The sequence below is a fragment of the Phocoena phocoena genome, chromosome 4 (assembly GCF_963924675.1).
Source record: "Phocoena phocoena chromosome 4, mPhoPho1.1, whole genome shotgun sequence".
Classification (NCBI taxonomy): Eukaryota; Metazoa; Chordata; class Mammalia; order Artiodactyla; family Phocoenidae; genus Phocoena; species Phocoena phocoena.
Window position 1 is genome coordinate 64,870,456 of NC_089222.1, and position 14,742 is coordinate 64,885,197.

Genomic DNA, 14,742 nt, shown 5'->3' on the forward strand with positions numbered 1-14,742 from the left:
CTTGTGTTTATTCAGTGGTGTCTCTGGTTGGACTTTAAGTTATTTAAAAGTCATGGGCTTCCGATTCCTTGTGACTCCTCCAAATGTCCTGGCCAGAGACACTCTAGGCCCAGGTGGCTCTAACATGGAAGGCCTCTTTGGTCCCACTGTGCATGAGGAGTAGAATGAGGAAGTGTGAGCAAGCATCCTACTTTTTAGCAGCATGGCCTTGGGCAAGTCATTTAACTTTTCCATGCTTTCTTACATATAAAATGAGAACAATCATGTCAACTATCTAGGGTTACTGTGAGGTTAAAATGAAAGTGCTTAGCAAAAATAAGGTGTTCAGTGATGAGTCACTATTGTTACTACATTGATGATGTGTGGGATTTCAGGCTATCATTTCCAAAAAAAAAAACATGCTTGGTTATCTAGAAAAAAAACTTAACTTGGTTTCAATCACTAAAATCAGAGATGATCTGAATTAATTTAATTAAAAAAAAGAAAACTTTACAGGACAAATGACCAAGTTTCTGCAACAAAAAACTGTAGGGAAAAAAATAAGCAAAAGATGAAGAGAGACTAAAGAGACGTAGTAACAAATGGCAATGTATGGACCTTACTTGGATCCCAATTCAAACAAACAGTGCTTGAATTGTTCCCCAAGTAAGGGAAAATAATGAATACTGACTGAATATTTGATAACAGTAAGGAATCGTTTTCTTTAGATGTGATTGTGGTGTTGTGGTTATATTTAAGAAAAAGTTATATTATTTTAGAGGTACATACTGAGATATTTACAGATGAAATTATATGATGTCTGGAATTTGCTTCAAAATAATCTGGGGCAGAAGAAATGAGTGGGAGGTATAAATAAAACAAGACTGACCACAAGCTGGTAATTGTTGAAGGTGGTTGATGGGCACACGGAAGTTCTTTGTATTCTCTACTTTTATCTGTGTTTGAAATTTTCTGTAATAAAAAGCTTTTAGAAATACAGTTTTTTTTCATTACCATCACAGGACTCAGTCTGAGAGGCACTAATACGAGGAATTTGCCACATTTGTTCCTCTCTGGTAGTTATGAACAAATATAATGCCTGAAACTCAAAATCCAACTGAATGTGGGAAATAATTTGACATTTCCCTTTTAACATTAGTCAGAAGAAACAGAAATCTGGTACATTTGCTTCCAAATTAGCATTTAAGACTTGTAATTGTTAACCCTGCAAACCTAGGGGGGAGGTTTTAAGCTGGCTAAGAGAGCAAACTGTTTCATTTTGTTTTGGGCACGGGTTAACCTTTGCCAGACTTTTCCTAATGCTTAAGTTTCACTGACTAGTCCGATTATTAGCTGGAATTTTGACTTTTGCTATAATGTGTATGCTTTTCCCTCAGTGTCTACTAAGATTCCAAGAGATGCCAAAACAATATATATTTTTAACAAGGTCCTACCTGTCATCTGTTTCAAAGTTTGCCTGTAGGCTCACAAAAGTCAGCGAGACCGTCCCCAGAGTGAGTCATCTGCGAGACTGCAGGCTGCTTCAGCCACTGTGGGCTTTCCTTTCTGTCCCCAGCTATTATTCTCCTTCTGAAGACATGTTTTTGAAACCAAGCTCAACTCCCTTAATTAACTAGCCCTCTTTCTCAAGAGGCCAAAACACTTCGGGTGGGGGTGGGTGAAGACATGGAAATAGGTTTTAACAAGATAGAGGTTGATTAGATCTCAAGAAAAAAAAGAGTTCTTCATAGTTAAAGAGTTGCTTGGGCATGGAATAGGGGAAGGAAGACAGATGTTGAAAATCTTCCCTTGAAAAATCTTCTAAGAGGAGGCAGCAGCTTTCTGATTGGAGGCTTTCAGGAAATCCTGCCAGCAAAGGAAGGGAGTCTTCACCCTTTGCAGAGACCCCTTACCTTTCCAGATCTTGGTTCTCAATACCAAGGTCTCCAATGCACCTTCCACCCTATACAACTGGTACTGTGTTCCAGGGAAGATTCTAGGAAATATTCATGTCACTGCTGGTGACAGGGCAGAAAAGCTCCCCCAAGGAGGCAGGACCCATCCCCAGGATGCCAGATCAACCTCCAGCCTGTTTAGAACAATAAACAGGACACTAGCTCTTCCTCTAGGAAAAAGTCGAAGCCCCTTGACAGGGTACATACTTACACTCTAGCTTATCCTGAGGTCTCCCCGTTTCCAGCAAGGACAGGTAACACATGACATCCTTCAGGTACACTATGGGGGATTCTGAGCCTGAAGACTGAGCATCATGGTTTCCCACGGGGGTCGCAGACACTTGGTCTTTAGCTGGCACTTGCTTCTCCGTGATCTTAGATTCTGTGACAGGCAAGAGGAAATCATCCAAGGACACAATGTTTAGTAAACATGAAACCCTTTGTTGCCCCATTCTTTTCACGGTAGAGACAAGAATTTTATGAGTGTCTTCAAAAGCATGGATTACATAGATATGATCAAATCAGCGGCCCTAGAAATCCAGATTGTAGAGTTCATACTTTCTGAATGAACCCCATACTGACCCTTTTAAGAGTCTATAGCCTTATAAGAAATTCACCTATGCTCTGTGAATTTTAAGAAAAGATGATAGTGATTTTTAGTAATATCAATAGCCAACAGGTAAATGTCACTTAGCCTAATTTTGGGGGGGAACACACCCAATTTGTAGAGGTAATTTTGTCTGGGATTCCAAAAATCCAGACTATTGGTTATTTACCAACATACTGTTTTACAATTTTCTTCTCAAATGCATTGAAAGATAAATAAAAAGATGAAAGTTCGAAAGAGAAAACTGGGATTGACAACTAATTTCCAGAAACCAGGAAGAACTGTGACTTACTGAAAGCTTAATCAGTTGCATAAGGAAAGTATAGAAAGTGGCTTATCATACCACAGGAATAGAGTGCGTTTTCCCTCTGAAAATTTCCTTCTCACAGGTAGGAAGACTGTCTCTTTGTCCTCTGGTTAAGAAATATGGTGTTATTACTCACCAGAAAACCAGGCACTGATATTTTACGTGTGAATCATACTCTTTTGAGGCATTTTAAGGGCTATCTCTTTTTCCCCAGCCTCTTTATATCCATGATCTCAATATCAAATAAGAGGATGCAACTCAGAGAAAACACAGGAAACGGTAAAAGGAAGACTGGCAGTGGAAAATCTAACCCAAGTGTTGTACCACCAAATAACAGAGTGCTGAAGGCACAGGCAGAGGGAGAGATAGCCTTGATAGTACTGCCTGCTGGGGAAAGCAATGCCACCAGTACACTCTTTATTCAGAGAACCAAGGTCCCAAGCAATGGCAAACAGTTCAGCTCAGGCCAACAGAGCTGTGCTAGATGAAAGCCTACCAGGTCCTAGGGGTTAGGTTGTGGTTTGAGAAGGGAGTTAGCCATCACCCAGATGGACAGTGGGTGAGACCAAAGGCCACTGACATACTCTGTATGTTACAAAGGGTCCTGTGAAGAGACCAACATGGGACCCACGAAACAGAGTTGCAAAACAAGGAAAGGAAGCTTCATCATGAAGTCTCAGAGGACAAGATCTCTGGAAATAATTTCCTACCCGACAAGACCCTCGGTAGGTTGCAAGAAGGTGTAACTTCTATTAAACAGGAGCAGAAAGCCTCAGGGGTGAGCAAGTTGAGAGGAAAACACAATAGGATGAGATAACAAGGAGAGTGAGGTAGGGGAAAACTGCCATGAAATTACGTATGCAACAGAAGTATTAAAATCATCACTGGAGGAAAAGTTATGGAAAAACGTAACTTAATAATGTATAAGACAAAGGTGAAAAATTCTTTGTATAGGGTAGCCCATTATGCCCCAAGTTATGTTATATCCTCAAATTATTCATCCATTAAAACACTATTAGATTGACTTCTATGCCAACTAAACTGGAATAAGAGGGACCAGATTTACCCTCCTACTGGTGCAACTAAAAAAACTGGACAAAAGATATGAAACAATGGTCCATAGGATATTGCATATGGCCAACACCAAAGGGCAATCCCAAGAGATGGGAAACAAATGAGGTGATCCCTACAAATGCCACATCTTACTGACTGGAAAGAGTTTCTAGGCTGTGGCACAGGGAGGGGAAACCCAGGCAGATCCTGGAAGTCTCTCTGAGTTGCAGAGATGGAGCTGGGAATCCTGGGAGTCCAAAGTGACTGGAGTTCACAGAGCAGAGCACTGAAGAGGAGGGAGTTGCACAGAGGGAACTCCAGTTGTCTCTGCAGAAGGTCCCTTTGAGTAATCAGCAGAGAGTTCCCTCAATTATTCATCTGAGTAGTGATTAGCACAGATGTGTGAGGAAACTACCTGAGGCTGGGGAAGGAATCAGGATGAGAGGGAACAATCCCTGGAAGGCATAGAGAACTAAGCATAGTGTCTATTCCCAGCAATCAGAGTAGAAAACTCCCATAATTCATGAATCATTGAGTAGAGTACTTAGAGAGTTTTGCCTTGCTAACTGGGCAAAATTAGCTCTAGAAAAAATGCCTTCCTGGTCCTAGCTAACAAAAGCTTGACCCAAAAATGTCAACTTACCACCAAACCAGCTTTACAACAAATGCTAAAGGAACTCCTCTAGGCAGGAAACAGAAGAGAAGGCAAAGACCTACAATAACAAACCCAAAACAATTAAGAAAATGGTAATAGGAACATACATATTGATAATTACCTTAAATGAAATGGATTAAATGCTCCAACCAAAAGACACAGACTGGCTGAATGGATACAAAAGCAAGACCCGTACATATGCTGTCTACAAGAGACCCACTTCAGACCTAGGGACACATATAGACTGAAAGTGAGGGGATGGAAAAAGATATTCCATGCAAATGGAAATCAAAAGAAAGCTGGAGTAGCAATTCTCATATCAGAAAGAATAGACTTTAAAATAAAGCCTATTACAAGAGACAAAGAAGGACACTACATAACAATCAAGGGATCAATCCAAGAAGAAGATGTAACAATTGTAAATATTTATGAAGCCAACATAGGAGCACCTCAATATATAAGGCAAATGCTAACAGCCATAAAAGGGGAAATCGACAGTAACACAATCATATTAGGGGGCTTTAACAAGCCACTTTTACCAATGGACAGATCAACCAAGATGAAAATAAATAAGAAAACACAGCTTTAAATGATACGTTAAACAAGATGGACTTAATTGATATTTATAGGACATTCCATCCAAAAACAACAGAATACACTTTCTTCTCAAGTGCTCATGGAACATTCTGCAGGATACATCATATCTTGGGTCACAAATCAAGCCTTGGTAAATTTAAGAAGATTGAAATTGTATCAAGTATCTTTTCCGACCACAACGCTATGAGACTAGATATCAATTACAGTAAAAAAAAACTGTAAAAATTACAAACACATGGAGGTTAAACAATATGCTACTAAATAACCAAGAGATCACTGAAGAAATCAAAGAGGAAATCAAAAAAATATCTCAAAACAAATGACAATGAAAACACGACAGCTCAAAACGTATGGGGTGCAGCAAAAGCAGTTCTAAGAGGGAAGTTCATAGCAATACAACCCTACCTCAAGAAACAAGAAAAATCTCAAGTAAACAACCTAACCTTACACCTAAAGCAATTGGAGAAAGAAGAACAGAAAAACCCCAAGGTTAGCAGAAGGAAATAAATCATAAAGATCAGATCAGAAATAAATGAAAAAGAAATGAAGGAAACAATAGCAAAGATCAATAAAACTAAAAGGAGATTCTCTGAGAAGATAAACAAATTGATAAACCATTAGCCAGACTTATCAAGAAAAAAAGGGAGAAGACTCAAATCAACAGAATTTGAAATGAAAAAGGAGAAGTAACAACTGACACTGCAGAAATACAAAGGATCCTGAGAGATTACTACAAGCAACTCTATGCCAATAAAATGGACAACCTAGAAGAAATAGACAAATTCTTAGAAAACACAACCTTCAGAAACTGAACCAGGAAGAAATAGAAAATATAAACAGACCAATGACAAGCACTGAAACTGAAACTGTGATTAAAAATATTCCAACAAACAAAAGCCCAGGACCAGATGGCTTCACAGGCGAATTCTATCAAACATTTAGAGAAGAGTTAACACCTATCCTTCTCAAACTCCTCCAAAATATAGCAGAGGGAGGAACACTCCCATACTCATTGTACGAAGCCACCATCACCCTGATACCAAAACCAGACAAGGATGTCACAAAGAAAGAACTCTACAGGCCAATATCACTGATGAACATAGATGCAAAAATCCTCAACAAAATACTAGCAAACAGAATCCAACAGCACATTAAAAGGATCATACACCATGATCAAGTGGGGTTGATCCCAGGAATGCAAGGATTCTTCAATATACACAAATCAATCAATGTGATACACCATATTAACAAATTAAGGAATAAAAACCATATGATCATCTCAATAGATGCAGAAAAATCTTTCGACAAAATTCAACACCAATTTATGATAAAAACTCTCTAGAAAGTAGGCATAGAGGGAACTTCCCTCAACAAAATAAAGGCCATATATGACAAACCCACAGCCAACATCATTCTCATGGTGAAAAACTGAAACCATTTCCACTAAGATCAGGAACAAGATAAGGCTGCCCACTCCCACCACTATTATTCAACATTGCTTTGGAAGTCCTAGCCATGGCAATCAGAGAAGAAAGGAAATAAAAGGAATCCAAATCAGAAAAGAAGAAGTAAAGCTGTCACTGTTTGAGATGACATGATACTATACGTAGAGAATCCTAAAGATGCCACCAGAAAACTACTAAAGCTAATCAATGAATTTGGTAAAGCAGCAGGATACAAAATTAATGCACAGAAATCTCTTGCATTCCTAGACACTAATGATGAAAAATCTGAAAGAGAAATTAAGGAAACACTCCCATTTACCACTGCAACAAAAAGGATAAACTACCTAGGAATAAACCTACCTGAGGAGACAAAAGACCTGTATGCAGAAAACTATAAGACACTGATGAAAGAAATTAAAGATGATACAAACAGATGGAGAGAGATATACCATGTTGTTGGACTGGAAGAATCAACATTGTGAAAATGAGTATATTACCCAAAGCAATCTACAGATTCAATGTAATCCCTATCAAAGTACCAATGGCATTTTTCACAGAACTAGAACAAAAAATTTCACAATTCGTACGGAAACACAAAAGACCCGGAATAGCCAAAGCAATCTTGAGAAAGAAAAATGGAGCTGGAGGAATCAGGCTCCCTGACTTCAGACTATACTACAGAGCTGCAGTAATCAAGACAGTATGGCACTGGCACAAAAACAGAAATATAGATCAATGGAACAGGATAGAAAGCCCAGAGATAAACTCACACACATATGGTCACCTTAATCTTTGATAAAGGAGGGAAGAATATACAATGGAGAAAAGACAGCCACTTCAATAAGTGGTGACAGTAAAACTGGACAACTACATTTAAAAGAATGAAATCAGAACACTCCCTAACACCATACACAAAAATAAACTCAAAATGGATTAAAGACCTAAATGTAAGGCCAGACACTATAAAACTCTTAGAGGAAAACATAGGCAGAACACTCTATGACATAAATCACAGCAAGATCCTTTTTGACCCACCTTCTAGAGAAATGGAAATAAAAACAAAAATAAAGAAATGGGACCTAATGAAACTTAAAGTTTTTGCACAGCAAAGGAAAACATAAACAAGATGAAAAGACAACCCTTAGAATGGGAGAAAATATTTGCAAATGAAGCAACTGACAAAGGATTAATCTCCAAAATATAAAAGCAGCTCATGTAGCTCAGTATCAAAAAAACAAACAACCCAATCCAAAAATGGGCAGAAGATCTAAATAGACATTTCTTCAAAGAAGATATACAGATTGCCAACAAACACATGAAAGGATACTCCATATCACTAATCATTAGAGAAATGCAAATCAAAACTACAATGGGGTAGCACCTCACACTGGTCAGAATAGCCATCATCAAAAAATCTACAAACAATAAATGCTGGGGAGGGTGTGGAGGAGAGGGAACCCTCTTGCACTGTTGGTGGGAATGTAAACTGATACAGCCACTATGGAGAACAGTATGGAGGTTCCTTAAAAAACTACAAATAGAACTACCATATGACCCAACGATCCCACTACTGGGCATATATGCTGAGAAAACCATAATTCAAAAAGAGTCACGTACCACAATGTTCATTGCAGCACTGTTTACAATAGTCAGGACATGGAAGCAACCTAAGTGTCCATTGACAGATGAATGGATAAAGAAGATGCAGCACATATATACAATGGAATATTACTCAGCCATAAAAAGAAATTAAATTGAGTTATTTGTAGTGAGGTGGATGGACCTAGAGTCTGTCATACAGAGTGGAGTAAGTCAGAAAGAGAAAAACAAATAACGTATGTTAACACATATATATGGAATCTAAAAAAAAAAGGTCATGAAGAACCTAGGGGCAAGACAGGAATAAAGATGCAGACCTACTAGAGAATGGACTTGAGGATATGGGGAGGGGGAAGGGTAAGCTGTGACAAAGTGAGAGAGTGGCATGGACATATATACACTACCAAATGTAAAATAGATAGCTAGTGGAAGCAGCTGCACAGCACAGGGAGATCAGCTCGGTGGTTTGTGACCACCTAGAGGGGTGGGATAGGGAGGGTGGGAGGGAGGGAGATGCAAGAGGGAAGAGATATGGGGACATATGTATATGTATAACTGATTCATATGTGTTAGCATACGGTATTTGTTTTTCTCTCTCTGACTTACTTCACTCTGTATGACAGACTCTAGAATTCTTTACTCAGTGAAATATCTTTAGAATTAAAAGGCTAAATAAAGAATTTTTCAAATGTACAAACCATATAGAGCTGCGTTACAAGAAATGGTAAAGGAAATCCTTTCACTAGAATTACACTATATGGAAACCTGGATTTATACACAAGAATGATAAGCACTGATAAATACAAATAGATAAATATAAAGAATATTTTTTATGAATTAAATCTTTTAAAAAGATAGTTAACTATGACAATAATAACATATTGTGTGGTTTATAACATGTAGTAGTAAAATGTAGAAGTACAAAGCACAAAGACCTGGATAAGAGAAATGGAGGTATGTTGTTGTAAATTTCTTAGAGCATATGCAAAATGAAATTCTGCTACTTGAAGGTAGATTGTGATAGTTAAAACTACTAAGATAAGAAAGGAGATAAAGTGAAATCATAAAAAAATTCAATTAACTTAAAAGAAGGCAGAAAAAGGGAAAAGAAGAACAGATAGAAAAAAGAAAACAAATAGCAAGATGGTGGTTTTAAACCTAACTATAACAATTATCACAGTAAATGTAAATGTTCTAAAACTCTAACTAAAAGGCAGATATTGTCAGATTGGATTAAAAAAGAAAGCCCAACAACACGCTTCCTATAAGAAAGTCAATTTAAATATACAGACACAAATACATTAAAAGTAAAACAATGAAAAAAGATATACCATGGCAACACTAGTTAACCAGAGTGGCTATATTAGTTATGAATATAATTATAATAACATAAATTTCAAAGCAAAGAATATTACTAGGGATAAAGAGAGTCATTTCATAATGGTAAAGAGGGCAAGTCATTAAGAAAACATAATAGTCCTAAACATCTCTACCTCTAGTTCTTTACCCAAAAGGAATGAAAGCTGTCTGTCCAAAATTTGTATACGAACGTTCATATTTTATTTTTAATAGCCCAAAACTGGAAACAACCCAAATGTCCATCAGCACATGAATGGATAAACAAATTGTGGAATATCTACCTGTATACTGAAATACTAATCAGCAATAAAAATATGTTAATTACTGATACTCACAACAACATGGATGAATTTTTAAATTATTATGCTGAGTGAAAGAAGCCACATGGAAAAGAGTACATACTGTATCAATCTATTCATATAAAATCTAGAAAATGCAATCTGGCTTATAGTGACAACAAGCAGATCAGTGGCTGTATGGAGATGGAGATGGAGATGGGTGGGTAGGGAGGGTGGGAGAAAGGGATGATAAAGGAAACTTTTGAGGCTGATGAATATCTTCATTATATTGATATGGTGCTGATTTTATTGGTGTATACAGACATAAAAACTTATTAATTGTACATTTTAAACATGTACAATTTATTTTATGCCAAATTGTGCCTCGATAAAGCTGTTTTAAAACAAAATTGTCAAAAAAACCAAAAAACAAAATTGTCGTCATGTGCAGATAACATAATACTCTACATAGAGTACCCTAAAGTCTTCATGCAAAAACTGTTAGAATAAATGAATTCAGCAAGGTAGCAGGATACAAAATTAATATACAGAAATCGGTTGCATTTCTTTATACTAGCAATGAAATATCAGAAAAAATTTTAAAATCCTGTTTAAAATTGCATCAAAAAAACCCCACAAAAATCCTAGGAATAAACCTAACCAAGGAGGTGAGAACTATAAAACATTGATAAAGGAAGTTGAAAATGATTCAAAGAAATGGAATAATACCCTATGCTCTTGGATTGGAAGAATTAATATTGTTAAAATGGTCATACTACCCAAAGCAATCTATAGATTTAATGTGATCCTTATCCAATTACCCATGACATTTTTCACAGAACTAGAACAATAATCCTAAAATTTATACAGAACCACAAAAGATCCAGAATTGCCAAAGCAATCCTGACGAAAAAGAGCAAAGCTGGAGGCATAACCCTCCCGGACTTCAGATAATACTACAAAGCTACAGTAATCAAAACAGCATGGTATTTGCACAAAAACAGACATATTGATCAATGGAACAGAATAGAGAGCCCAGAAATAAACCCATACACTTGAGGTTAATTAATCTTCGACAGTGGAGAATATACAGTGGAGATACGACAGTCTCTTCAGCAAGTGGTGTTGGGAAAGCTGGACAGCCACATGTAAATCAATAAAGTTAGAACACACCCTCACGCCATACACAAAAGTAAATTCAAAATGGTTTAAAGACCTAAATATAAGATATGACACCATAAAACTCCTAGAAGAGAACATAGGCAAAACATTATCTGACATAAATCATAGCAATATTTTCTTAGATCATTTTTCCAAGGCAAAAGAAATAAAAGCAAAAATAAACAAATGGTACTTAATCAAACTTAAAAGCTTCTGCACAGCAAAGGAAACCATCAACAAAATGAAAAGATGACCTACAGAATGGGAGAAAATATTTGCAGATGATGCAATTGACAAGGGGTTAATATCCAAAATATACAAACAGCTCATAAAACTGAATGTAAAAAAACGCAATCAAAAAATGGACAGAAGACTTAAGTAGACATTTCTCCAAAGAAGACATATAGATGGCCAACAGGCACATGAAAAGAAGCTCAACATCACTAATTATTAGAGAAATGCAAATCAAAATCACAATGAGGTATCACCTCACACCAGTCAGAATAGTCATCATGAAAAAGTCTACAAATAATAAATGCTAGAGAGTGTGGGGAGAAAAGGGAACCCTCCTACACTGCTGGTGGGAATGTAAATTGGTGCAGCCACTATGGAAAACAGTATGGAGGTTCCTTAAAAAACGAAAACTAGAACTACCATATGATACAGCAATCCCACTTCTGGGCAGAGAAGAAAACTCTAATTTGAAAAGATACATGCACCTTAATGTTCATAGCAACACTATTTACAACAGCCAAGACGTGGAAGCAACCTATGTGTCCATTGACAGATGAATGAATAAAGAAGATGTGCTGTATATATATATACAAGGGACTATTATTCAGCCATTAAAAAGAATGAAATAATACTATTTGCAGCAACGTGGGTAGACCTAGAGAGTATCATACTAAGTGAAGTAAGTCAACAGACAAAGATAAATATTACATGATATCACTCATTTGTGGAATCTAAAATATAATACAAATGAATTTATTTATAAAACAGAACCAGACTCACAGACATAGGAAACAAACTGATGGTTACTAAAGGGGAAAGGGAGTGGGGGGAGGAGTAAATTAGGAGTATGGGATTAACACATACATACTACCACATATAAAATAGATAAGCGACAATGATTTACTGTATAGCACAGGAAACTATATCCAGTATCTTGTAATAACCTATGATGGAAAATAATCTGAAAAAATATATACCAGAATGACTTTGTTGTATACGTGAAACTGACACAATATTATATAAATATATATATATATATATATATATATATATATATATATATTTGGTTGCATGGGTCTTAGCTGTGGCATGCAAACTCTTAGTGGTGGCATGCATGTGGGATCTAGATCCCTGACCAGGGATCGAACCTGGGCCCCCTGAATTGGGAGCGCGGAGTCTTAACCACTGCACCACCAGGGAAGTCCCTAATACAATATTATAAATCCACTATACTTCAATTAAAAAAACATTATTACAGCCTTTTCCAAAGATCCTTTGGTTACCAGAGCTTTGACTGGATCTTGAGCCACTGTTCTAGTCCTCGTTGAGGTCTACTGTTCAGTCCAGCAGTGGAAATGCTGGGGCCCAGAGGGACTGAGTGACACACAGTCCCATTGGTGTCCTACCTGCTCATGCTGCCTTACATGAAATAACCCTAACCCACACCCATCCAAGCACATCCCTCTGGGACTACCCTCTTCCAGAGCACAGAGGTTTTGCCCAGGTGCCACATCACATACCCTTCTAAATGAGGGTACTTGGGCAGAGATGACTTGTTCCACCTTCTCTCTTAGTCTCTATATTACTTCTTACCTTTCAGTTGGGCTGTGTGGAAAGAGCGTCAAGCTAGAGGCAGAAAACTGGGTTTGTGCTAAATGGTGTGTGATCTTGCATAAGAAGGCTTATTCCCCACACCCAACCTCAGTTTTTTCATCTGTTAACAGACAGACTTGCATTAAAATTGATGTTTACCAAAAGTTTTGAATGACATGAATAATGTTTGTGAATATAGTGCTAAGTGAAAAACAAAGCTGGATCCAAAATTATATATATACAGTCTGATTCCAGTTCTGTAAAAAATTTATGGAAAAAACCCTACAAGGATACATATGTATAGGGGTGTGTGTGTGTGTGTGTGTGTGTGTGTGTGTGTGTGTGTGTGCGTGTGTGTGTGTGATCACATTGGTAGATTTAGGTGATTTTGTTGTTTCTTTAGTTTTTTTGTACTCTTCAGAAAATTTTTTTATTGATACAATGTGTTACTTTTAAAACTGGAAAAATATATTTAAAAAAATGGAGGGACTTTCCTTGAGACTCCAACAGTCCAAGCTGCTGAAACATCTCAATAGCCTGAGGAACTAAATAAAAACCAGGAGAATGAAGTTCACATTGTTTATCCCACCTTTCCATGGGCATTCAGGGAAGGGTGATTTCAGCCCTTCCTGAGCTGACATCCTGACAATGACATGTTGCTCAAGGCTCTGAGCCGACCTCTGGACTCAGTGAAACCCCTGTCTGCTGTGCTTATGGACCCAACCATGCCCCCACCTGGCTCTGGGAATGAATAACTTAAAGCGGGTTGTTCTAGACCTGAGCTTGGAGCTTGATCTGATAGGCACAAACAGCCATATCAAATGAGAATAGAGTTTCTTCTTCTTGGGCAACAGGAAAAGGGTGGAATTTTCAACAGATGGCCTGATCTAAGGTGATTCCAGAACTTGGCTCTTCCTTATTGGCAGAGGCCCTGCTCTGTGGTGTCCACCTGTCCCTACATTCTTGTTTTTGGTGAATAGGGGCATCTAATTAAGACATTCATGGAAGGTGGCCCAACAGGAAAAGGATTTGCTACATCACAAGTTACAAAAGAGGGTGAAAAAATGCTGTACATCTCCCTGGGCCAGCAGTCAGATAACTGCCCTTTCATGACTGGACCACAGGAGACTGATATACTGCATGCATGGGAAAACAGTGCATGACAAATCACTTCTCCAGGAGCAAGTCTCTGGAAGTTGTTCTGAGACCCCAAATGATACAGATATTGCAAATAAACATGGTGGTCAAATAAGCCAGCCAAGGTCTATTATCATCATTCATTATCTTTTCTCAAATATCACATAATGACAGGATTCCCACTAAGTCCTTGTTTGGTACCTTGGAAACTTCAGCCACTGAAACAAACTCTGCCCAGACAATTTGGAACCTCAGGGAATGAAGTGTAACTTCTCTCAGGTTCCTCTTGAAGTTCCAGATACTTGGACTAAGAACATCTCTGGTAAAGAATCTGGGTAAAGAAAAAGACGCTTTTCTTTGATTTTTTTTGCTGAGAGTTTAGAATAATCTCAAAGCTTCCAGTTTGAAACTTTTCTTTCTACCATGAGAATGATTTATGTCATAAAATGCCCTCTCTATTCCCAATAAGATTTAAGACTTATTTATGACTTTAATCCATTTGACCAAAGGGCCCTAGACCTAGCACGCGTGGGTGAGCCTATACTTTGCACAGTCTTGCCCTGCTGCTGTCCCTGAAGAACTCAGGAAGGCACCAATACTCTTAATCCTTGCTTTCTGGAGCTCTCTGAGAAGTCTGGATTTTGCTGAGTTTATGGTCCTGAGGCAATTCTCCTTTCCCAACCATGTTCTGCTTTCCATTCAGAGTGAATTTTTGATCTCATCAGTCTTTCAGTTACACACTGAAAACACTATAATCCTCTAGTTGCCCTTTCGGCATGACTG

The 14,742-nt window shown here is 37.7% G+C and overlaps 1 protein-coding gene across 4 annotated transcripts in view; it reads right to left on the minus strand.

The window, feature by feature from the left end:
- The window catches only part of DGKG (diacylglycerol kinase gamma), a 165,435-nt gene that overhangs the window by 118,539 nt on the left and 32,154 nt on the right, over nt 1–14,742 (minus strand). For all 4 annotated transcript variants that reach the window (XM_065876667.1, XM_065876666.1, XM_065876665.1 and 1 more), the window contains exon 5: nt 2,146–2,316. In XM_065876667.1, the coding sequence (XP_065732739.1) occupies nt 2,146–2,316 (171 nt within the window). The remainder of the gene's footprint in view (nt 1–2,145; nt 2,317–14,742) is intronic.